Here is a 24,930-nt window from a genome sequence, read left to right on the forward strand (position 1 = left end):
GGGTCGTGTCGACTCTGCCTCTGCCTCTGCCTCTCGCTCTCCGCCTCTTCCTCTGCCTCTGCCACAGCAACAGCAAGCAGTCACAGCCACAGCCCTTCATGCAATGCATACTCCCAGACTGTCTAGGGCGTGCATACTCGGGCCAGTACTCCTACAACATGTACTCGTATATGTGCCCCATATACACACATTAGTTTAATGGGACATTGCAACAGGGCACTGGGATGCCTGCCACATCGCAGCCTTGTCTTGTCTGTGGGATTGCGTGTGTCTTCCGCTCTGCCTTCAGCCTGGGTGATTGTATGATGTGTCGAGTGTCTCGGAATACTCGGTATACCCGAGTATACAAATGCATGTAACATATATGTAGGTTATCCACGTTGTTGCTGATAGTCCCACTAGGTGCGAGGACAGGCTGTCTCTGAGGCTTGAATGTTTTTTTTTTACTGATAAAAACCAAAAATAACACTGAGGCAGAAATATGTTTACTTATTCTATCGTCCGAGTATTTATGAAAGCAAGTGATCTTTGATTTCATTTGGAAACGCCAAACACCCGAGTGGCATCCCAAAAAGGCATCAATTAATGATAGAATACAAATCAGTATATTGATGTTTTGATTATTTTGATAGCGTAGGAGATTAGGTATCCCTCATTCGAATACACAATTTGACACCTCACTAGCGTCCCGTAAACACATACACAAAAGGAGTGTCGGATATGGAGCTAGATTATAGTTTCACACCATCACCGCCCACATCCGGCCACCTCTGACCTCTGGGCGGAGGCCCAGACTCTTCCATCGATGATTAGTGTGCAGCAGTGTCAAGTGATGAGCGGTGACCATCACGTTCCTGTATTAACATGGCCATTGGTTATGATATGACTGTGTGTGTCCTGAGCGAGTACTCCATCCCCATTCAGGCACTGGGCAATGCTTCCACTCCAAGCAGGAAGAGGAATGAAGTCATAAAAGGCATTGGCCTGTGCAAAAGGATCCAATCCGTGTTAGTCGACTCACTCACACACACACACACACACACACATATATATACACAGGACTGAGCACTGGGAAAACAAATAAAAAAGGACACAAATCGTTGCCATATAATCAGGACCGAAAGATCAAAGCAAATGCCGGCGGCCAGGCGCTGCAACATCTGGTCACCCCTGCCCCCCCCACCTTCCCAAAAAACAACAACAAAAAAACACTGAAGACAACCATAATGATGTTAATGGTAATGATAACGATGATTATGATGATGATGGCAATGGCGATGGCGACGGGCAGCATAATTAGGCTCTCGCCTGTCAGCGAACGAGTTTAAACCGTCAACTAAGCAAACTTTAAAGCCAACTTGGCAGTCCCACGGAAACGTCAGTCGTGGGGGGAAAATGGCGAAAGTGGAATGGTGGAATGGTGGAACGGTAAAACGGTGGGAGCCGGGAGTGTGGTTGGGAATTAGAAAAAGTTTTAATCAGGCAGAGCGATCCCACGGCCAGTTCAGTTAGCCTTGAGGCCCGTGACGAACTTTTTTAATGAGCAACGTTTTGCGGCTAATAAACATTTGCGTGCTCGTGCTCTGGTTCTGCTCTCCTCCTTCTGCTTCTGCTCCTGCTCCTGATCCATCCGTGTGCCGTTAGCAGTTGATGTTGCCATGACGCCATGTTTTTAATTGGCAGCCCAAAGGCCGGAGAAGGAGCCCGGAGATGGAGATGGAGACGGGACCGGTCTGGCTCGGTCATTTGCCTTCCCTTGCTGAGCGCAAGTCGGCCAAAAGGCAATTGAATATTTTACTAAATTGCCACACACCCACACACACACACACACACACACACACACACAGCAGCCAGCCAACAACAATGGGCACATTATATTGTGACAACAATTCATTATAAAATGCCGCCAAGGACAGGGCCAAGGACCAAGAGGCAGGCCATTGCCGAAAAGTTATGAGAAGCGTTGCGACCCATTTGACATGACGCATACGGCTGGTCAGCCAAAAAAAAAAACCAACTTTACGTTACTCTAAACAGAAATATACATACATTCACATACAGCTGCTATCTCCGTGTATATACCCTCGTTTGGTAAAGTTCAACACGATTAGCTTTCAGTTTGCCTTTAATTTTAGCAACAAATTGACTTCGATTTCTGCTCGAGCTCAAATCTATTTATATCGCGCATCAAAATAGATTATGTGGGAGGAGAGGGGGCTCACTGGGCAAAGGATTGACACGATAAAGTGCGTCAGCAATGACATTTACATTATGCGATTAGCACTTTGAATTCTGCGCTTTTTCTAAGTAACAGAATTTCAAAAATATTTCACATTAGCTATTCTATAGTTCATTATTTAGTCGCTTTTGTGAAGCGTTTTTTGTTCTTATTCTATTTGCAAAATGTGACAACTATTTCGAATATTATCAAGAATACAGGTGACGTGTGGCTTAGCCTGATATCTGCTAACGCTGAATAGCTGATCGAAACCGAAGCGAATCGAGCGTTTCTCGTAGTGGACAATTTTTCAAATTGATTCTTTTAATTTCTCACCTTTTAAGGGCATCATGCCTGAAGCCTGATGTGAAACTGAGTTTACTGTTCCCCCACCTTTTGTTGTCGCTAATACAAGTTTTCAGCATTCAAATTCACTTGCAAAAGTTTTCTCCCTTTTTTTTTGCTTGTCTACTTCTTCTTCTTCCTCCTTTTCCGCTTTCCTTTCGTTTTCGGGTGTGCCTTTGTTGGAAGAAACTTTTTCGTAGCATACTTTCCGGGGCGGACAGTCCTTTTTCGTCTTTTTTTTATTTTATTTTGATTTTGCCGCCGTCTCTTTTTGTTGTTGTTTTTCTTGTTGCTGTTGTTGTTGTTGTTGTTGTGATTATTATTGTTACTTTTAGCAGACAGCAAATCAACAAAATTATGATAAACAGCTGCAGGTATAGACCGAACGTTAAACGAAAAACGACCCAAAAGCAGAGGGCCCAACGGCCGTCCAAGGAGCCCTCGAGAACGGAGCGCAACAGGACAGGAAAAAATGACAGCACGGTTGGCCGCCTGTCCCTTCTGAACCCTGGACCCAGACCGACTCCAAGCACCCACTCCGAGACCCAACAAAAAGCCCACCTCTTGTCTGGCTGTGTTTCTGGCATTAAGGGACTTTTTAGGCTCATCTCCAACGCATACAGTATTACTTTTTTTGTTGTTTCTTTTTTTTTTTTTTTGTATTATTTGTGGCCCGGCGAAGGGGAAATTTGCACGGAACGTACAAAATAAGATGAAAATAAAAATAAAGAATAAAATCAACTGAAATACATATTTGCACATGCTTACGGTGGCGTGTTAAAGCTTTTGATCTTTTCGTTCCTTCTTCACTTGCTGACTGCCTGGCGTTATTAACGCTACCATATACTACATGTATGGGGGGGGAGTTATGCTTATAGGGGTGCGGGACAAGTGGGTGCTGGAGCTCCAAGGTGACAGCTATTCGGTGGCTGACGGGGCTAACTGGCTGGCAACGGTGGTGCTGCTCCTTTGGAGATTTTGCATATTGCCAGGCAAATCGAGCCCCCCCCCCCCCCCCCCCCCCCCCCGCTCAGTCCCCCACAACACGTCAAATTTCCCAACATTTTCACAGGAAGAGAAGGTGAAAAGCATTTCAGGTGGCAGCCGGGTAAATATTTGCATATTTGATATTTATGTAGCAACAACTTTATACATGATGTAGAGTTTCCATATCGATTTTGTTGCCACATTTTTAGTTATTTTCCTCGCACACACTTGTTGGCCCATGTTTGCACTGCTCTCCACTCTGCCATCCAAAAACAAAAGAAGGCGGATGCGAAGGCGGTTGCGGGGGCGTGCAGCAGGAGCAACAAGAGAGCTAAGTATCCGTTGTCACCGTGCTTGCCAGAGAGACCAAAAGACACCATGCGACTTTATATGCGAGTATATATAGTCTCTGATGTGTTGAACTTTCTATAAATAGCGAGTGGACTAATGAAATCAATGGGAAAAATAAGGAAAATCTCTCGGAGTTGCCGACACAATAAATTTTGACCCGGGGCCAAATCGAAGCATACAAATTGTTGACGCACAATTCATTTGTGGCATGACTCCGAGGCAAGTGACAATTGTGCCGCATTGTACACAAATAATTTATTGTTGTCGTTCCACTGTTTACATAAATAAACATGCTTTTGCATACTCGAAAAAGTACAGGAGCAAAAAAAAACACAAATAAATTCTATTTATTTGCCATTTTGAATGGCATGATAAATGGTTCCAATATGCTCTCAAAGCTCCCATACCATACCAAGGACATGACATATCTGAGTAAACAGAAATGTACCTCAATGTTTGCTTCTTATAATGGGAGTCCTTCAGCTGCCTCCTACGAGGATTTCTGTTTAAAGGAGGCAGGGACAGGGACAGGGAGAGGAGACAGCCGCAACTTGCTCGTAGCTCATCTATCTTTCTGGCTTTTAAGCCAATTGACAGTTTCGGGCCATAAATAATTGTGGGCTGCCAGATTTGAAAACATTTGCGTGGCGCATTACCCAAATGTTAAATGTTAAATGTTTACTGCTCAAATATTCTCAATTTAAATGCTTTTAATTGGCACTAACGGCTATTGGCTAAATTTCACTGGTATTACCTTGCCCAATCGATCAGCTCTAGCGAATTCTCAGAACTGTGTTCCAAAATAGCCAACGACCATGCAATGATTCATCTGCTACATGGAATTCTTTTTGTTATATGATGAATCTACAATTATGAATTCCAGGAATAAACGGAAGCAAAAATAAAGTCAACACTGGCTTATCGATACCTCTATATCAAAGTCAATGCCAGCGAAATCATAACTTGCCAGCGCTTTCCATATGGCAAGGTAAGTTGAAGTCCTAAAACAAAGCAGAGCACTCGTCGAAGTCAATTAATTAAGTCAAAAGCCAAAGGACCTGCCGCTTCGTAGGGCTTTCCCCACTGTTTACCAGCTTTCCATTCAAATGTGAGCATAGGTGCTGCACTCCCCCGTTGAGCTTCGGCTTGTGCAAATGAAGGGTATGCAAAGATAGAAAATATAATCTTTATTTGGAATGAGGACTTTCGAGTTGTTGAAAAATTGTGCATTTCGCATTTGCTCACACACTTTCTTTTGCAGCTTGCTGACTGAGCCTCCGTCTGCTGTTCAAACCTATCCTGTCAGGCACACTCTATTTAGTTCTATCTACTCTCACTCTCACAAGCGTCCTACGAAAACTGCCATTGTACTGGGTTCTGCAGCTGCTGCTGATGCCTTTTCCTGTAATGTGCTGCTGTGTATCATATGTGCATCGCAAAATGAGTTATAAAAAGAAAAAAGTATTAAATTGAAAATAAGTGTATTCAAAGCAGCTTCTTCTCCTGCGCGCATGCAAATGTGCCTTTGCCAGGGATTGGTATGCTGGATTCAAGGCATTGAAGACGTATTCTAAAAGGTACAGGCACACACACACACACGGGAGTCCCTCCACTCATCCTGCAGGGCAACGGAAATGTAAGCGTTGTACACATATTGAATCCATAAATAAATCCTTAAGCAAAAATTGTAAATGTCGGATTAAGTGTATCTCGAGGGCAGATGACAGTATGGGTTATGTGTGTGTTCTCGCATAAATATATACAAAACGTACAAATATCAGAGAGTGGGGAATTACACTAAAAACTAAATGGCAAAAACAGTTTATATTTTCCCCACTGCTCCTCCGGGTGCTCCTCCTGCTCCGGCTCTCCTGTTAAGTCGGATTCTGACGTGATTAGATCGAAACAAAGTTAATTCCCCATACAGCAGTTTTATGGAATCAGCAAACAAACTCACACCCATACCCCCACCGACACCCACACCCACACTTACACCGTTAGTAATTACTGGAAACATTGTAATCCTCTTAACACTAGGATTCACACGTCGTGGCGTACACAAAGCGTGGGGGACCCCCGCCAGCCCGCAGAAAAATCATAAAGCAGCGGGGCAATAAATTGTCATACTTACATCTTTTAGCGTGGCTGGAAATTGAAACACTGAACCAGACAGAGCAGAGGCACAAAAAAAAAACAAGACAGAAACTTCGCCAAATATGATGGGTATTGGGTGTACACTCTACAGGAGACTCGAATCTCTAAGACTCTCTAAGCTGAACAACACGAAATTCTTTACGTTAGACACGTGCACACACTGCCAAGTCCCCAAGAAGACTGAAGGAGTAGTCTCCGTGAAGCAGGAGCTGGAGCTGGAGCTGGAGCTGGAGAAAACGGTAGACTCACAAACGGAGTTCGGCGGCAGCACGAAGTTGCTCCCACACCCCCAGAGCACCCAGCGGGTGGAGGTGGGATTGGGCGGAATAAAAAGACTGTTGCGCGCAGGGGAAATTCCCTCGATTCTTGTCTGTCTGCCTGTGAGCCTGGGGAAAATGTCCCTGGCGTGTGCTAAAATACCATCCATATCCATCCACCCATTGCCTACCCTGGGAGCCTTCAGAGCAACAGTTTGTTGGGCCATCAGGGTCATCCTTGTACGCATCCCTTGACACCTTGCGACACATGAGTACGCACCACGTACACATGTATGTGCGTATCAATAGCCCAAAAAATATTTGCATGCAATGGGCGGCAGCTGTGGGACGAGAGTTCGTGCACACTGGAGGCGGGTTAGATGCGTTGAAGCGTATGAGGAGCAGAGCTGGAAGCAGCAGTCCTCCCTCCGCCTCTGCCACCGCCACCGCCACCGCCACCACCACCGCACTTTTGTCAATGTCAAAGTTGGTGGAGGGTTGCCCGACGAATTGGGTATCCAATGGAATGGACTGCTGCGGAGTGGGCAGAGCAACTAGTGGTTCTCATATTTCCACAGTAACAAATTTGTTTACGCTTAATTGGTCTACGCTTACATTGGATCAGGGACACCGGCCGCGCTTCCATCATCATCATCCATGGTCCCATCCGCCCCCATGGTCTCAAGGCTGCCAAACGGGCAGGCAGCAGTCAGGCCCTCGTTTATATACCCGTAAAAAGTTTTTCGTTATTCAAAAATTGACTTTCAGCAGCCCCCGAAATGTATGGTTTATGGTGCAGAGTATCATATAAAGTGAATTATGATTCAGTTTTGCATGAGGAGCGTCCTTGCTTTATACACTGAGAAGATCTAAATCTAGACACAGGGAGCAGGCTTTCATGACTAAGAAATATTGTAATATTTCCCTTATGAAATACAAGTCTTGGGAATAACAGCATGATTGAAGATTTTTCCTAGAACTAGATCCAAAAACTACATTGAAGTTGCACATTTTACCTCGGCGTGTATTCAGTAAAAATGTCAGAATATCGATGCAAGATATTCTCCATCAATTGTCATGGCCTTTTGTACTGGAGAAATGAAACATTTGCATGATTTATATGATCCGCCAACTGGTGGGCATTAAGGGAACGAAATCCGAAACCAGGTCGAGCTGTAAAAATGGACCTCAGAGATTTCGAGAGCACAGGCGTACTATGTCATATTCGAGCCTGTTCCCTTTTTTGTGCATGTGTGTGTGTGTGGGAGCATAAATCAGAATGGGAGCCGCCGCAGACAATGGCCATTTGGCCATTAGGCTTACTCTAAACAGACGCAGAGAGCGGCACAAAGGTGTCATGCCATGCATGGATGGCAGGATGGGCGGGTGTATTCTTTGGGTGCGCATCTCGACGGTGTCATAAAAAACAGTTTACACATGGGTTCTGGCACATTTCGCTGGCCATTTTATAAGGCCACAGACAGCAATTCATTCAGCGCAACAGCGAAATATATATGTGCCTCATATGTAGGTACATATCTACGAGTAGTACACATCCAAGTGATGGAAGGTGAAGGTGAAGGTGGAACAGAAAGGTGATTCAATTAATTTAAGTGCAGGCCACTCAAATGCACCATTTAGTCATAGATCTAGAAGGAAACTTTCCATATTTATTATCTGAACCTAATTAAAAGTACATAAGCGCTGTTGGAACCAGACGCCACATCACAGAAGCAATCGGAAACCAAAGGGGATTCTATGCCATCAAACGAATCGAACGGCTAAAGGTCAATCGAATCCAATTCGACTCGATTTAATTAAATCTCTAAATGTGTCCTAATGATGTGCACTTGAGCTGCGGTCGGGGTCCGCAGATGGAGAAGAGGATGCGTGGAGGACCATAGTCAGTTCTAATTAAAAGCGCAGCTGATTGATGATTCGGCTTCAGTGCAGCACACAGATCCCTTCCAGTGCAGTTCCTCGTACCGGGGGGGGGGCAATCAGGGGATAATCAAGTGAATTTCATTACCGCTCACACTTCAAATCGAGACCAAATTATTTATAGCAAATGTTCAATATAATGGCAACCGGAAGATGGCAACAGGAAGACGGCAACAGCAACAGAAACAGCAACGACAGCGACGGGAAGACAGTTCCTAACAAGCATCGACACGACCCTTAGGACATTTGGCCAGAAGTATGTGTGTGCTTCCTTTCTGTACATATACATATACCATACATATTTATTCCTGTCTTGAAGCAAATTGTTGATTTTTCTATACCCTTACATTCCAAAATATTTTCTTTTGGGAATTGATCAGAGTTTAACAAGAAAGCTTTGCTTAACCTTTTAGGAGACTTATTTACAGGCAGTAGAACTAAAAACTTAAAGAACGAATCCTGAAAAATCAAAGATCCGTTCGGTTTCCTTTCCTCCATTGTTATCTGGCCTTGGTGTTTACTCAAAGCTCATCCAAAATTCAACCTCATAGCCAAAGATAGACAGACCATCTCCATCCGCTTACTGTTGCAGCCATCCAGGAGCTAGTGAAAGCCCCGGCAGGGTCCAGGTCCCTATTTGCTCATCCTCTGCAGATAGACAAACTCATTACTAAAAATGAGCCTCCTGCGGCGTTCAAACAAAGCAAGGACCAAACCTGTAAACGGGCCCCCTGGCTAGGTTTACGTACGTCTACTGCGAGTATGTGTGCGTCTGGTGGGGCCCCGCTTGTTGCTTGTTTATGCCAAAAATCATATACTCGCACACCACCCACCCACATATCGATTTTGTTTGATGTTTAGGCAGAGGACAGGACACACGGCCACACGGGAGCATGGCAGGACGGCCACGATAGTCATGGCCCTCGGACGCCCTCTTCAACCAAAGCAACAGAAACAAAGGCCTGTACAAGCATACACACGCAAACACACACAGTCGAACAACACACACGCAGACGCACACCTCATCATTATTTCCGTTTGTGGGCCATCCTACATTACGACGTCGCGCCGCGTATTTTAAATATTTAAAGAGCATAAATGCCGAAAATGCTGTGTGTTACGCGGTGGATGCAGGGTCTAAAAGAGAGGGGAATTGGATTGCTTCTCAAATTAACTGAAAATGTACTCTAAAGAGTAGGCTCATATAGAATTCCCTAGACAAATCGAATCAGAAATTATGCATTGCTTGCTTAATCAAAATAAATCGTAGGAGACTAGGCTTAAATTACTGTAGTTACAGACTGAAATAATCCAGTATTACAGTATTTTCTTCAGAAAGAGTCACTTACCCGAGCGAAAACTTTCAAAACTTTACAAGCGGGTAGGTTCGTTTTCTCGTTTCACTTTCTCTTTCGTTTCAATCTTATTAGTATTCTTACTCATGATGGAGTACAGGTGCATGCTGCTGCAGCTGATCGTGTATCCTATATATCGCTTTCATATACCAGGGATGGCGTAACAATACAAATGGGTATCGTCAAGAAAAGATCGATATTGATATTGAAAAAAATATCACACAGAATATCGAAGATATCGTATCTTTATAAATATGGGATTGCCATGAATTAGCATGAATATCAATCAGCTCTATATTAATAAGTACATATAGCGCTCAAAAGCAATCACCTCGATGAATAGTAGATGAGAAAATATTTTTTCAAATATCGGACAAAAATCGATGCATTCGACGAGTATCGTCATATCGTTTTTAATATGCAATACCGATATCGCCATATTTATATTGATCACACAAATGGGCGCGAAACAGGCTCAAAAGAAAATCATTTAAATCGGGACGAGTACCAAAGTACACCCTGTTTCGTGGTCTTTCAAGAGCTTCCTCTTTAAGCCACTGTTTTGCTACAGTTTTTTACGAGCTCGTTCGCCCGCTTTATGGCAGAACAATGGCGTTTGTTTTCCGACCCGACTGAGTGGCTGTTTCGCGATGGTGTTTGACCCGCTTATTGCGATGCTTGTGTCGTGGTTCTGGTCTGATTGCTGTCTTTTGTGGAAGAGGCAGGTTTTATGCGCGTGACTAGCTAATTAGCTGCCAGGGATCGCCGCTTCCTGTGGGAGTCCATCAAGCGACAGCGGCTGGTAAAAAAGAAGACGAACTCCTTAATTTGCTCTTGGAGAAACGCGCAACAGCAGGGACAGGACCACGACAGCCTTCAGCGCTCAGTCCCACACAAGCAACGCAGCGCAACGGTCTTGAAAAAGCGCGCAACAAAAGGGCCAGGACCACGACAGCCTTCAACGCTCACTCCTACGCAAGGAGCGCAGGGCAGCGCAATCCTGGCTTTGTGCCTGTTCACTTTTATTTCAAACAGCAATTGCATTGTGCCATTCCCAATCCGCTTACCCTGGGAATCCGCTCCCCCGACACTGCCCTATCCTGGTCCAGGGCAAACAATGCACTCAGGCAGCAGCTCCTGTTGCTCCAACAACACTTGTCCGTGGCTGGTAAGTGCTGTGCGTGCGTATGATAAAAGCTTGTAAGATTTTTTTTTGTTTTGCATCTGTTGTCTCGCCGCTAGTCGTCCGGCCCTCATTTCATCCGCAGCTCCGTTCTGCAGATTTCTCGACTCACTTAATACCAGCACTCGACGCTAACCCGTGCTTACTTATTCAAACCACAGCACTTTTATTAGCTTACCACTGACGGACCTTCCCGCCAGCAAGGTCGGCAAAGGATGCCCACACTCCGCTCACAGCATAATTTCCTGGGGTAAAGCTGCGCCAACCCGCACCAAAAATGTGTACTAAAATACCAATGGGTTATTTCCCCTTCAAAAGCTTTCTCTCTCTCTCTATCTCGTGGGGCAGCTTTCGGTTGTGGGAGCGGGCGCATCCGTTTGGCCTTGGCATAGGTATTGACGCACCGCTCCGTCCACCTTGCGATATGAACCTAAATTAATTAATTACACATGAGCATGGTGGAACAAGGCAATTAAAACTTTTGACAACGTTGACATTGACATTGAAATGCGCATAAAGGGAAATGCATCTGGCCATGGAACTTCTATTAAAACTAATTAGAATCATCTTTATTTGTGTACATTAGCATGTTCGTTGGATTTGTGGTTTGTGTATTGTTATTTTTATACATTTGCTTTTAACAGATTTTTGCCCTTTTACACATTTATATTCGCTCGTAAATATAAACAGAAAATAGCTCTGGGATAGATATAACTATAGTATAAGATAATTAATGTTTCGGCGACACAGCCAGGAACCAGAAGCAGCCGGGATGCTACCACAAGCAACGAAGCCGTGTCTAGTCAGAAGGGGGTTGTGGTTTGTCTTTTTTCCTAAACGCTACGAGTATTTGTTGTTTCGGGTTTTTTTGTTATCGTTGTCCACATGAAGCATAATACTTGGACAGAGCTTCTTATTCCTCGTGGGCCTGTGGGGATACCTTTCATCTTTCATCATCTTATTATCTAAACACATTGTATGCCTTCGCGTGGAACACCAACTCAAAGAGGGAACCGAACCGGACCTAGCTTAAGTATACTGTTTATTCTTAATTCGTACTAAGGCATTCTATAGGTTGATGGGCTTGAAAAGACAACATCAGTTGTTGTGTAATTTCGAATTTTTACAAGTCAAGTTATGTGAAATAAATAATAAACGAAGCGGCGGCAGCGGGTACAAAATAATTGCCAACGATAACATTAACGTAACGTAAACGTAAAGCCAACTGAACAATATATTTCCCACTAAACTCTGGACTGGAGGTGGATGGTGATATTCATCGGTGATTGTGATGCTGATGGTGGCTGGGACTATTCCGCATCGAGCGAGAGGCAGGCCAGACCAGCCATTCCCGGATGGTTCGGTTGTTGGGAGGATCTTTGGCGCGGCTGCATGGGCGGTGCATGCTCGCGATATGTCTTCAGCTTCGTCTCCATCGCCTGCAAGACAACAGAATGGGCAGAGTGTTAGCCAATGTGGGACAATCACCAAGCAATTACAGTAACAACAAAACAAAAGATGTCCGTAAGGTAAAAAAAATAGTTTGTATTTATTAACCAAAGCAATTAATAAATGCAAGCGTCGAGCACTTAAAAGTAGCCTTAAATTCGATGCGCTATGTCAGAGCGGTAGCTCTGCGTCCGTAGAGTTGCGCATGCGTTCGGCAAAGCGTTTGAAAATGTTTGTGCCTAGGTTCAGACTGCTAGAGCTGCTGCTCGAACAGCCGCCATCGCTGACGGGCGTGGTCTGGGCGCTTGTCACAACGGAGCCGCTGCTGCCGCCAAAGGCACGACGAAACAGGCTCGAGTCGCTGGCCGATGGCGGCGGCGGCGACTGGAGCGTGGACGGGCGCTCGCAAATGCAGCGAAACTTTTCGCATTCAGGACATAACAAGGCCTTATCCCACTAAAAACATATGGAAAAACATTTAAACCAGGCGGGGAAAGAGTGCAAAGGATGGAAATAATAGAACAGAAAATGGAGAAGACTCTAAGGGCATGCTATATTAGTGTGATGTGTGATAGTGGTTGATATCAGTTATTGGTATTTGGTTTTGGAGGGACTTACGTTTAGTTTTCTTAACATGTCGGCCACAATGTTGAGCGCCGTTGTGCGGGAGCTGGCATTCATGGAATTGCCATTGATAAGGTTCTCGGGATCTGCAAGAGGAAGCACACATACACAGCAGGTTAGTTAATAGTAATACAGCGGTTCGGTTAGTTGGTCAACTAGGAGCTACAGACGCACACAAAACGCACAATTTGCCTACAAGAAATGTCGCAAACTTTCGTTACATTTGATTGGAGTCTTAATTTTAATTATTTACTATACAATTACAAATAAAAAAGGAACTTAAACGTGCTAACAAAATAAACAAAATGTGTTTTTGTGTACGATTGGTAAATAAAAATGAAACAATAAATTATAATGTAATGGAACATAAAACGATAATCACAATTAAATTCAAAATGGAAGGCGTAACTATTTCATAAGCTTGATATGGCGACTCGATTTGGATAACTTGAAGACGCGTTTGGTACGCTTTAAGGAAAGAAGTATCTTACTTTTAAGCGAATTTTGCTGATTATATTCGTTTTTATTGTTAACTAAACTGCCGTTGAGAGCGCTAACACTGACGCTGGTGACTTTTGTAGCAGCGGTGTTGTCGACATGTGGCGGCGTCACATCGCCGTTGGCCAAAATGCCATTAGGTAAAGAGGCGGATGAGTTCATGGTGCTGTTGGCCGCGGTGGTGCCTACTGCTGCGGTGTTGCTCGTGCCATTCGCTGGCGTGTAGCGTGTCTTCACATTGAGCTCTTGTTTGAGATCTGTAACAGATGGAAATGTAGTCCAGAGCCTGCAGTCTGTCTGCGTTATGCCTCTCGTCTCACCTCGCGTCTCATCCATTAGCCGTTGCAGCTTCTCTTGCAGCAGACCCTTTTCATCCACCTCCAACTCGAGCAGAGCATTCTTCTCATATGCTTGATCCAACATCTTTTCAAAGTTCTCTATGCTTTCGTTGAGTATGCGGTGGGCACGCTCCAGGTCGTCGTTTTTCTGCTCCAGTTGCCGCAGGTATACCTTCATGGAGTCGCGCTCCTTTTTCACTGTGTCCAACTGCTTCTCCATATTGGACATATCAATGCAGTTTGAGTCCAGCTTCAGCTGCGTAAAGTGAATATTATTATTAAAGGTTGTGGAGTCTACAGGATACAATCGCCATCATACATTCAGTTATACTTTACCTTAAGGGAATCGTTTTCTTTCTCAAACATATTAAGCCTGGCTCTGAGATCTTTGATAATACTCTGTTTTTGCTCCAGAGTGGCGTCCATTTCTATTTCCATTTCGCGTGACTGTTCGACAAACTCATCGTACTCCTGTTTCACGTCTGTCCATCTGTAATCGGTGGACATGTAATTGATTAATGTGGCTCTTACCGTGGACTAAATATGGATGTACTTACTCTTTATGGTATTGTTTGGAGCGTTCTTTCCAATATCTGCACTCATCCTCGACGCTGTTGAACATTGGTGGGGCGTCCATATCTCCTGATTTGTCTGCGGATTTTATGGTGTGTACTTGTCGGTGGCCAAAATCGGCTTGCAAATTCGTTCGTTCGAATACTTTTTACTTAAAAATTCTAATCAATACTAGGGCTATGGTTGGTCTAAGAGGGGAACATGTTTTGCAGCTAATTCCTTTTTAATTCATCTGATTAAAAATGCCAGAACACAGTTGTTGAATTTGAAGTCGGATGAAATGATCTGTAGGCAAATGGGAAAAATCAATTAGGAACAGGTGTTCTCGACGTTTTCGCTACCGCTGTGGCTCTGGCTACGACTGGCGCTGTGCTGTTTTAGTTGTTGGCTGGTGCCCTAAATGGCAGGCAGATAAACGCAAACGAACGAACCATGCTTTGCCCTCCACTAAACAAACATTTTGAGCGTCGCTGTGTCTGTTGACGTCGGCGCCCAGCAGTAGCAGCAGCAACAGCAGCCGTGGGTACAACAGCAACAACAATAGCAACAGCATCAAGCAAAGCTACGACGAAGTTTCCAATACAACAACGCGCAGTGTGAAAATGAAATCATCAAAGATTTTGGGAGGCCATTTAAGCCGTTGTTCGGACAGCATTTAATTATATCTTATATCCTATGGCAGCTGAGAGGCTTTACTTACACTTTGCACTTAATTTTCCTACGTTTAATTTGTTTTATTTACATAAAATCGTGTAAATAGTTATGCTCGTAAAAATTGACCACTACTCCAAAATGCACCAACCAACCCTGGGCCTGAAGCAGTGTTGTGCAACGCACGACAAACCTCATTTGCCAGCCCTGCGCGCACATTTCAGTTTCAAATGTGGTGGTTTCCTTTTGCGTTGCTTATTCTTTGTATATTTTCTTTTTTGGTCGTTTTTTACGTTTGTATTGCTTTTTGATAAAGTCCAAATCAGTTTTTCCCAGTGGACGACCAACAAATTTAATTGATTTGTTCGCCGGTTCTTCGTTGCTCGTGTCGGATATGTGAAACTCGGATTCCGAACTGTCTTCAATGATGTGAGCGGGGCCTAATGTTATATCCCGGGCAGAGCTTGAATATCCCGAAATGGAAGCAGACTGATCCCCCACAACACGCATGGGTAGAGCTTGATAGTGGTAGGAAAAGCTGCGCACGGATCTGCGACGTAGTTTCCCGTATCTACTATTTTCGATGTCACCGGAGCTGCTGGTCTCATCGCTGTTGCTGTTCACTGTTTCATTAAGTTGTTCTGTGTTATTGCAGTGAATTATGTTTGATTTATTAATATTTTCGGCCATTTGATTTATCAACGTGCCGCAGCGAGAGTTGTTTTGGTTCCGATCTGAGCTGGTGACGAACTAGTTTTTTGGTTATTGCATTTACCTTCTATATAATAATGCATTCCATACAGGGCAATGAGCCATTAATTGTAGGGTCTCTGTTTTGTTAGGCCATTAAGTACATATATTGATTGTAATAAAAAAAAAAACACAATTCTTGGGACTGTTTTGTGTGCACCAGGGCTACAGAAAATGAATTCCTTTATGCAGCCCTGCACCGTGAGTGCTGCCAGATCAAAAGACGAGTGTGGCCAGATCGAGTCGACAGCAGTGCATTTTCAACAAAATAAGGTAAAATATAGCAGGAATATGGCCAACAATTATTAAACAATTAGACAAATTAAACGACTTTCGACTATAACAAATGTAATCGTTGCACCCGCCCTATGTGGGTAGTGCAGTAAAGGTGCCGACAATTGATTATTGCGGCGCATGCCGAAGAGGGAGGATATTCAACAGAAACGAGTGTAAAAACCGAGGAAAACGAAAAACAAGTGACTGCAATCAAACAAAGAACAAATTGTGCACTGCACTTTGGTGCTGTGGTATATTTATTGCCTGCCTTTAGAGAATATGTGCGATATGTGATACTTTAATAAGCCGTGTACTCTTGTTTTTTTCCAGTTGTGACGTTGCGTTACAGAAAAGAGTCAGCAACAACAAATACAACAGCGAGAACGGCAATTTGTGTCCAGCAGTAACGGGAGTTGTTCTTGTCACACGAAGAAAAAGTGCACCCTTCAGGAATCTCGATAATCCAGCATGGCCGACCCCGAAAGGCAGAGCTTGATCAACAAGGATGAATCGATCATGTACGCTGCCGTCGACGAGGGTGCCGAGAATCCTGGGAGCGGCACAGCCGCAGTCCCCAATGAGGATGGTGCGTACAAATGATTATTGACCCTGTGTAGGCCGCGAAGTACATTCAACTTGGTGTAAAATCCCCCCACAACCCGCATGTATTGATGCACTATACGGGTCTATTGGCGTGCGGGCTGTGTCGGTGCCGGTGTCGCTGTGCTCCGCTTCGCATTTGAAACCCAACAAGTGTGCGCTCTACTTATCCGCAACTGTGATTTGAAGTTGTCGCCGAAGCCTCCCAGTCTTGCATTTCATAGATTTTTCACACTTCCCCCAACTGAGTCATGGCCCTAGCCCACCGTGTCTATTAACGTAGACGTAGACGTGGGCGTGGGCGTGGGTATTGGTATCTGGTAGCATTTATTAGTAACATGACGCCAAAGCGCAGCCACTACTTTTGTTATTGTTTATGCTCCCCGTATCAGCAGAAAGCAGCGTTTCTCTACAGCTGTTTAATCAACATCGATTCGCGGGCAACAGCTTCGGGGGGCGCACTCCAGGCAGAAGCCAAATTTATGACTCATCGTCACTTGCGCTGCCTTATCGCTGAGCACAGCAAGACAGAAGAGACACAGCCCTGCCTCAGTTTTGTTGTACGCCAAGGAACCTGATCATTGGCTCATTGAGCGCCCCATTCATATCATTAAAGTCTCGACTCTCTTTTGCATACTCTTTTAAACGCGTTCAATTACGACTTGGTTGCATGGATGCGCTCACAAGTATTCTGCTTGCCATAGAGTCCGGCGAAAACGAGTATTCATAATTTGACTTTGATTTTTGTTTATTTTCTCGCTTTGTACATGTTCGAACTTGTTTGAGCCACCCAATGGCTCATCCCAAGAGTCTAGGATGGGCTAGTGATTGCGGACAGGAGCTTTGCATTCATAGCACCAAAACATTGACCCATTTGTCTTTATCGCATCTTTCTCAACCTACACACTATCAAAAGACCAGTTCTCTCTTGCTCTGCGGCTGGGACTGGGGCTGGGGCTGGGGCTGACTGCAATGAAAGCAGAAAATGTAGCAGTTTAGCCTATAGGCCTCTGCTGGCGAGATGTATTTATTTTACACAAAAGGTCTAGGCTTTGTACGAGTATATATAAATGTTAATTTGCTGATCTTTTGGGTTTCATTGGAATCGCAGGCAATGGAGCACCGACTGCAGTGCCTTGTATTGGACCCGATGAGCTGCCACCGCCCTATCAGCAGAGTAGCAACACTGGAGGGGTGCCAATGGTCACCTGTCGCGTGTGTCAGCACATGATTGACATTACCACGAAGAGGGAGCAGCATGTGGTCAAGTGCACCCATTGCAATGAGGCGACTGTAAGTGACTAATAATTATTGAATGGATTACTTAAGGTAATCGCTTACGTTATTGATCACAGCCCATTAGGAACGCTCCGCCGGGCAAGAAGTACGTACGCTGCCCGTGCAATTGTCTGTTAATCTGCAAGAGCTCTTCGCAGCGCATCGCTTGTCCCCGACCCAATTGCAAGCGAATCATTAACTTGGCCCCAAGTCCCGTCACCCCACCCGTGCCAACCATGCCGGGCATGTGTCGCGTCATCTGTGGTCACTGTTCGGACACGTTTTTGGTAAGCTGACAAGCAGCAATATCTCACATATCAGAGAGTAATGCCTATCCTATAATGTTTCTACCTGCAGTTTAACACCTATCACAATGCCCTGGCTCGCTGTCCGCATTGCAGAAAGGTCTCCTCGGTGGGTTCGCGCTTCGCCAACAGCCGCGGCGTTATGTTTGCCATTGTGGCGTTGCTGTTCCTTGTGGCGGGCATTGCCGTGACCATAGGCACAATCTCGTATGCATCGGTAAGTAAACCGTCCCAGAATTCAAGTCGGGCGACTCTTTACATAAACTTAAATTTTTGTTTGTTAACAGGCTCACGGCGGCATGTATATTCTCTATGTGGCATTGTTTGTAATCGCGGTGAGCATGTTGGCCCGATCCGCGTACTATTTCCGCCTTAAAGTGAGCGCCATTGATGGGCCCATGTAAGAGTCGCGTTGCGGTGCAAGAACAGAAGTGCATTGTTTTATTTTGATATATGTATATACATATATATATATTATGCATATATATCATTCCTTTTGATATTAAATGTAACCCGCAATCTAAACAAACAGCCAATAGCAGACGAAACAATGAACATTTCCCCAGGAACAGCATCAGCAGAAGCAGCAGTCCACAATCCCAGCCTCAAAAGGATTCTAAATGTTGAACAAATTTAATGAAAAGCTAGCTAAATTATTCGAGACGAAGCCAGCCCCCATATAAAGTGATTTCTAAAACCATATTTTTAGGACATTAAGACCCGTAACTAACTACACACTAATGAATATACTAAAAGCGAAATATTTCCAAAGTAAAAGTCAAGTGCTAAAGGGAAACCCAAAACAGAACTGTAGGCAGTCATTAGCTAGTAGATCATTGGAACAAAAACAATCTTTTAAACTCGTAAAGCTCACTTTTTATAGTTCTCGCTACTAAAGCTGTTCTCGCTACTCAGTTTTTAAAGATTTCGCTACTTCTCAAGCGTTTTTTTTTTTGTGTACAGATGTGTTTTTTCAGTGTACATTTTTTTTCCTTTTCTGTTTTGTGCCTGTCCCCAGCAATTATTTGTTTCGGTATTTATTATCTAGAAATCATAAAACAAACGAAGCGCTTTGATCTATTTGTTGCCTCTTCTGCTAAGAATTTATCCAAAGCACTTTTTCTCGGTTTACGATAAATCAGAAGCAAAGAGTAATCTTTTTTTTTGTTTTTAGGCCTAAAGATACTGCTAATGAAGGTACATGCAAACACCTACACCACACACCCCCACATTTATATACATACATAAATATAATTATAATAAACGAAACATAAATCTTCTTGGAAAAACAAAAAATACAAAACAAAAAGAACAAGCAACGCAACGTGCAGCAACAACAATTTAGACAGCAAAATGCTAAACTGCGAAATTATATATATATTATATACGATTATATGATAAAAAGGAACGGTTTACTTTTGAAAAACAACATTTATATTTAGTACATTATTAATTAGCGTACATACACTGTAAATAAAATGAAATAAAACACACAAAAAAAAATCGAACTCTTAGTCGCGACCATATAGGAACCATTGCTTTCAAAAAGAGACTTCGACTGTCATACTTTATCCCGGATCTCAATCTGTGACTCAACATTGGCTCTCCGGCACTTCGACTACAAGTCTCCGTTCTCTGACTGACGCCACAGACCAGAGGGGGACCCATGGCCCAGACTCCATCTTTGTGCTGCAGCACGTGATCACCGACCCACCCTATGGGATTGCCAATGTCAGTAGACAGCAAGAGGCGCCGAAACCTATGCACCATGTCCAGCGGATTGTGCAGCACCTCCAAAATAATCACCATTGAAACACATTTCCATGGCAACAGAGATATTATAACACAAGTACGCACGCTCTCGTTGGAGCGTTGTTTATCAAAAAAACAAACGAAAAATTGAAATATGTACACTCGTAAATGTGAATCTAGTACACTCACATTGACTTTTCGCTATCTGCCTTAAGGGACAAAAATCTCTCACAAATAGACTTGTATGCTAGTACTTTGAATTCGTTCTTTCCACCCAAATTAACCATGGCTGATGACGATGATAAACCCAAGAAGCATACCCTGGACACGCTATTTATAGTGTACTGCAACTATAAGGTATACCCCAATTATATATTTTGTATTTTTTGCCTTTCTGCATTACTATTGTGACGCAGGTTATTTCAACGGAGCTGGAGAACGAGGAGTTTGACTGCATTCTTCTCTCGCAAATCGATGCCTGGATAGAGCAGGCCAAGCTAATGCCTAATCCCATAACTCGAACACAAACTGGTCTCCTCTACATGCGCTATAAGTACGTATCCCCCACTCAATAATGGTATCCATCTTATGGAGGTCTCTCCTAGGAAGTGGCGGTTGGAATTCGAGGACTTTGTTGAGCTGCTTACGCAATTGGCCTCCGAAAACGACCTGGTCTTTGACGAGTTCAAGCAGCTCCTAATCGAAGCTGGTCCTCCGACCGGTGCCACCGATATCGTCATGGTCAAGTAGTTGTAATCGCAAATCTGCAGTTTATTTAAAAAAACATCAGCACACAACAACATCATTTAAAGACAATAACAATAAGATTACAAACAATATTTTTGGGTATTTTTTTCGTTAGTTTGTTCGCAAGTTTCCAAAGGCTTAGCCTCTTTCGAAGTTAGTTTTACATTTATCAAAAATATTACACATAGAAAAAAGTTTACATTCGATAGTTTGACATTTTGAGATTTCTAATCGGATCATTAATACAACTTTTCTGATGATTTCATTGATTAAATTTAACGATACTGGGCTTTGCTTATTCTCTTTAGGATTACAATGATTCGATGAGTAATTGAGTCGCTTCGTATTGCGCTCTCCAAACACTTCCCAACTTTTATTCAAATATGTACATATGTACATACATACATACGTAGTAACAAAAAGGGAGCATTGTTCGTCTCAGTTTATCACCTGAACAAAAACGGCGGTTGTCGGTTCAGAGATTGCAATAATATTAGAACAAATACAAAATTTACATATATGGATTTTATATGTAGTAAATATTGACTTAATTATAGAATATTTAATGGCTGTACGAGGATCTCGTAGCGTATGTAATGGATTAGTAATGCGGATTTCAGTTTGTACTGGCAAATTTCCGGCTTTAAATGAGGTGCATAAAATGCCTAGAAGAATTTTTTATGTTTACTCTTAGTCATCCCTCCAGCAGACGTATTAAAAGCGCTCTATAAAGCGTCTAGTATATACAGTTTTTAATATATGAACGACTGTCTGTGTTGTATACAAAGCACCATTGGGTTTTGTGGCGTTTATCGTGTATCGCCACCTCGAGCTATTTCAAGGTCCCTTCAATTACCGCACATTATTTCCGGTTTTAGTCGTTTGATAAGATTCATTAGTTGGCATGGTGTATGACTGTATCTCCATCTGAGGGTTGTACAAGTAACGTCATGGTTCTGTATTTTCTCATGCAGCATCATGTGTAGAATGTGGATTAAGTAAATGTGGCACTTAGGATTAGATTAGTATCAATTGAAAGCGATTGTATTTGCAACTATTGTGGCCTGGCCTCCATTTGTCTATGAGTATATGGTGCGCTCGAGCCAATCGTCCAGGTTGAAGAAGGCCGTATCGGAATTGTCCGTGTCCCGTTCGCGGAACATCTCGATGAAGGTCCTCACTTTGATGGCACACATCAGGAAGTCATCGAACGGTATCTGTCCCTCATGGGAGCCGTAGCGATGCGCCAAGGCATTGAGTAGCCGGTTGTTCAGATGATAGCCAGCCGAATTGAGGGCTCCGCGCAAATGGAAGCCATCGATGCTGCCGGTACGCCGGGTGTCGTACAGCTTGAAGACGGCCCGCCACTTGGCAATGTCCGTCAGCAGAGCCTCGAACTCATCGAAACCCAGGCGGCCAGAGCGATCCTTGTCCAGCATGGCCACCATTGAGCGCACAGCATCCTTGGAGAAGCCATCAGTGCCCATCATAACATCGCGCATTGAGTGGTCCAGAATGCGCTTAAGCTCCTGCCAGTCCACCTCCTCGTCGCTTCCGGCCACGCTGTCGAAGAGGCGTCGCAGGGCGATGCGCTGAGGATCATCCTCTTCCTTGGGGGTGGGTGGCGGCAAAGCGGGAGCAATGCGATCGTCTGTATCTCCGAAGCCGACCTCATCGTCATTCTCCTCCATGTTATTCATTGTCTCGGAGAAGACGCGAATGATAAACTCTCCCTCCTCGTTGGGGTCGAAGGTCGAGGGCACGATCAGATAGTGTCCAGGCGGCAGCTTGAAGCGGGCGCACACCTCTCGCGTGTTGATGAAATGCGGAGAACGTGCCACCGAGGCGCGATACTTGAAGAAGTTCAGAGCCTGCGGCTTCACCTGAAGGTCGCGGTCCGTGAGATGGTAGATGGCAAAGCCAATGGTGAGGCAGTCGATGCCCACTTTGCGCTTGCTGCGACGATTCTTCTGCATCAGGGCCACAATGACTGTGCACTTACCGTCGTCATCCTCGTCGTCGGGATCCTCTAGCGAAATTACGTACTGCGGATTGTGCCAGAACGTCTCCAAGAAGTTGCGGCATCCGCCGGCCGTCACTCCCGAGGTCCATTCGCCCTCAAACATCGACATCTCCCACTTCCGGCGCGAACTGATTTGTTGATCTTCCGTCAGCGAGTCCGGGTTTAAGTTGCAGATCTCCACACGATCAAAGTGATTCAGGAAATCCTGAAAGGACATCCAAAACTCGCCGTCGCGATCAAAGTTCAAACCAATCTCTTCCTTTACATGCTCTGGAATGAAACGCCACTCGGGCGAACTGTCACTCCACGGACCGCTCCACTCAGCGTCGTTGCCCCATGGATTCCTCATTCGGATCATTGGCATCTTGCCCTGGCGATTCGGCGTCGATATATCCATGAGGCAGACTTTGGTGATGGAGTACGCGTGTCCACGAATCAGACCCTCGCGTGTCTCGGCCTCCAGGACATGGGGATCCGGCTCCAGGGAGCAGCCCATCATCGAGCCACGTTCGGCGGCCTTCATCATGATGCTGAATAGATTTGGTGGAGCCTCCTTGATGTCGTACCATTCGGTAACGCCGCCGGTGAAGTCCTCCATTGCCTCGCAAGTGGTGCCACCTAGAAGTAGATAGTTTTGATGAAATAAATCCATACAACAGGGAGTTCTATGACTAGATGTTACCCTTGAGAGCCTCGTAGGAGCCATGTAGCTTGGCGTAGGCCTTCTCTAACAGGGCACTCCAGAATTCGTTCCTCTCCGTGGAGTGCATGTAGATCAGCTCGCCGTTGTAGGTGGGCAAGCGATCATCGATGACCACCTCCACCCATTTGCCGTACTGCCAAAACTTGAAGTGGAATATGCCGGCATAGTTCTCCTGGAAGCTCTGGTCCGGTGGGATGACGCGGAAAAACAACGTGGAGTCCTGAGTGAGATTCGCCGCAGCGGCCAAAAGCCAGCAATCTCCCAGCTCGCCCTGCTGGACGTCGAATCTTGAGTAGCCCTCTACAAAGAACTGGGGATCGCCCACAATGTCGCCCGGGCGAAGCCATTCAATGTAGCGATCGGGACGCTTGGAGAACATTAAGGAGGCATTGTTGGCCGGGAAGTCGGGATCCTCGAACATCGTCCCATTGATCACGCAGGAATCGCGGAGCGAAGCAAAGTCATCGCCTCGAATGCTTGTCTGCCGGGTGCTAGTAGCCTTGCGGCCCATCCAGAACATATTCTGATTCTCCGGCACCTTGACGCTGGTGAAGCTCAGCTCGGCAATTCCCACAGACGGCTCCTCCTCTTGTGTGGGCGCACTGGCTGGTGGCGGCGCTGTCGGGTAAGGCAAGGACGGGAACCCGCCAGCCTGCTGGGGAGCTGGACTTGTTGGCAGGGGGGCGTAAGGCATTGGCATGCTCGGAAATGCAGTATTCGCATTTGGATACGGGGCCAGTGGAGCGGATGGATACGGAAGTCCAGGTTGTGGCATGCTCGGGTACGGCATCGACGAGGGATATGGTGCCAGGGGCGCAGATGGATACGGCAACGATGAAGATGCAGACGGTAAACTGGGATACAGACCGGCTCCTGGATATGGTGCGGCACCTGGATATGGCGCGGCACTTGCATACGGGGCCGATGGTCCAGTCGTTGGCATGCTCATCCCGACGCTCATTCCCGGGTACGAGGCATTCTGTGAGTGACTCGCCTGCTGCTTTACAACATATGGCATGCCACCCACGGACTCGGATGAGGGGTATGGCAGCGAAGGGTAGAGCCCTGCCTTCGGCTTTGCGCTCTCCGAGTTCCCGCCGCTGACTTCATTCTTGCTGTAGCCCAAAGCTGCCAAATTGACAAGTCCAATGCCACTGGCATGATAATTCTTGGGGTAATTATCAATACCGTACATTATTTATTTTCAATGGATTCTCTGGTTTTTTCCTAATTATTTTATGCGTAGCACTCCTAGAAAACTACGAATTAGTGTCTCCAGGTGGTTAACTTCTCGTCGTCAAACTAAAACTGCTGACTCGGTTGGGAAATATACTTTTTGAATGGGGGAAAGATCCAAATTTAACTTTCTCGGTAAATGATTCATAATCTTTAACCCTTGAACAAACTGATGGTTTTTAACCGCGCAATTGTTGTTTTTCGCGGTTTTCCCCATATAGGTAACGAAGAGATATATAGTCTAATTAAGTGCAATTAATAAGAGCTAAGGACGCCATTTTATTTCAAAAAAAATTGATTTTTTGTATTAAATATTTTATAAAATACGTTAAAGTT

General features: G+C 44.8%; 4 protein-coding genes across 5 annotated transcripts; 2 read left to right on the forward strand and 2 right to left on the reverse strand.

Annotated features, from left to right (window-relative positions):
• Positions 1 to 11,870: 11,870 nt before the first annotated feature.
• Positions 11,871 to 15,113, reverse strand: LOC6600239 (nuclear distribution protein nudE homolog). Of its 2 annotated transcripts, none has more exons than XM_026993268.1 (7): positions 14,974 to 15,095; positions 14,258 to 14,558; positions 14,037 to 14,190; positions 13,683 to 13,956; positions 13,356 to 13,619; positions 12,859 to 12,950; positions 11,871 to 12,230 (listed from the first exon to the last, which is right to left on the reverse strand). In XM_026993268.1, the coding sequence occupies exons 2-7, from the start codon at positions 14,335 to 14,337 to the stop codon at positions 12,102 to 12,104; spliced, it is 993 nt and encodes a 330-aa protein (XP_026849069.1). In that variant the 5' UTR covers positions 14,338 to 14,558; positions 14,974 to 15,095; the 3' UTR covers positions 11,871 to 12,101. The 2 variants fall into 2 exon arrangements, with proteins under 2 accessions (XP_026849069.1, XP_026849068.1); XM_026993267.1 differs by lacking the exon at positions 11,871 to 12,230 and adding an exon at positions 12,313 to 12,696 and having other exon boundaries at positions 14,974 to 15,113.
• An 807-nt stretch (positions 15,114 to 15,920) lies between these two features.
• LOC6600238 (type 1 phosphatidylinositol 4,5-bisphosphate 4-phosphatase) lies at positions 15,921 to 18,904 on the forward strand. Its single transcript, XM_002025367.2, has 6 exons — positions 15,921 to 15,947; positions 16,281 to 16,536; positions 17,662 to 17,843; positions 17,906 to 18,115; positions 18,186 to 18,350; positions 18,421 to 18,904. Exons 2-6 carry the CDS (start codon positions 16,419 to 16,421, stop codon positions 18,535 to 18,537), a joined length of 792 nt encoding a protein of 263 aa, XP_002025403.1. The 5' UTR covers positions 15,921 to 15,947; positions 16,281 to 16,418; the 3' UTR covers positions 18,538 to 18,904.
• Positions 18,905 to 20,069: 1,165 nt separating this feature from the next.
• Positions 20,070 to 20,641, forward strand: LOC6600237. Its single transcript, XM_002025366.2, has 3 exons — positions 20,070 to 20,242; positions 20,302 to 20,438; positions 20,491 to 20,641. The coding sequence occupies exons 1-3, from the start codon at positions 20,171 to 20,173 to the stop codon at positions 20,633 to 20,635; spliced, it is 354 nt and encodes a 117-aa protein (XP_002025402.1). The 5' UTR covers positions 20,070 to 20,170; the 3' UTR covers positions 20,636 to 20,641.
• Positions 20,639 to 24,682, reverse strand: LOC6600236 (calpain-B). The gene is made up of 2 exons (XM_002025365.2): positions 23,338 to 24,682; positions 20,639 to 23,273 (listed from the first exon to the last, which is right to left on the reverse strand). Exons 1-2 carry the CDS (start codon positions 24,551 to 24,553, stop codon positions 21,712 to 21,714), a joined length of 2,778 nt encoding a protein of 925 aa, XP_002025401.1. The 5' UTR covers positions 24,554 to 24,682; the 3' UTR covers positions 20,639 to 21,711.
• Between the last annotated feature and the right edge of the window lie 248 nt (positions 24,683 to 24,930).

Source organism: Drosophila persimilis, unplaced genomic scaffold, assembly GCF_003286085.1.
Source record: "Drosophila persimilis strain 14011-0111.01,24,50 unplaced genomic scaffold, DperRS2 tig00000824-arrow-arrow-pilon, whole genome shotgun sequence".
NCBI lineage: Eukaryota > Metazoa > Arthropoda > Insecta > Diptera > Drosophilidae > Drosophila > Drosophila persimilis.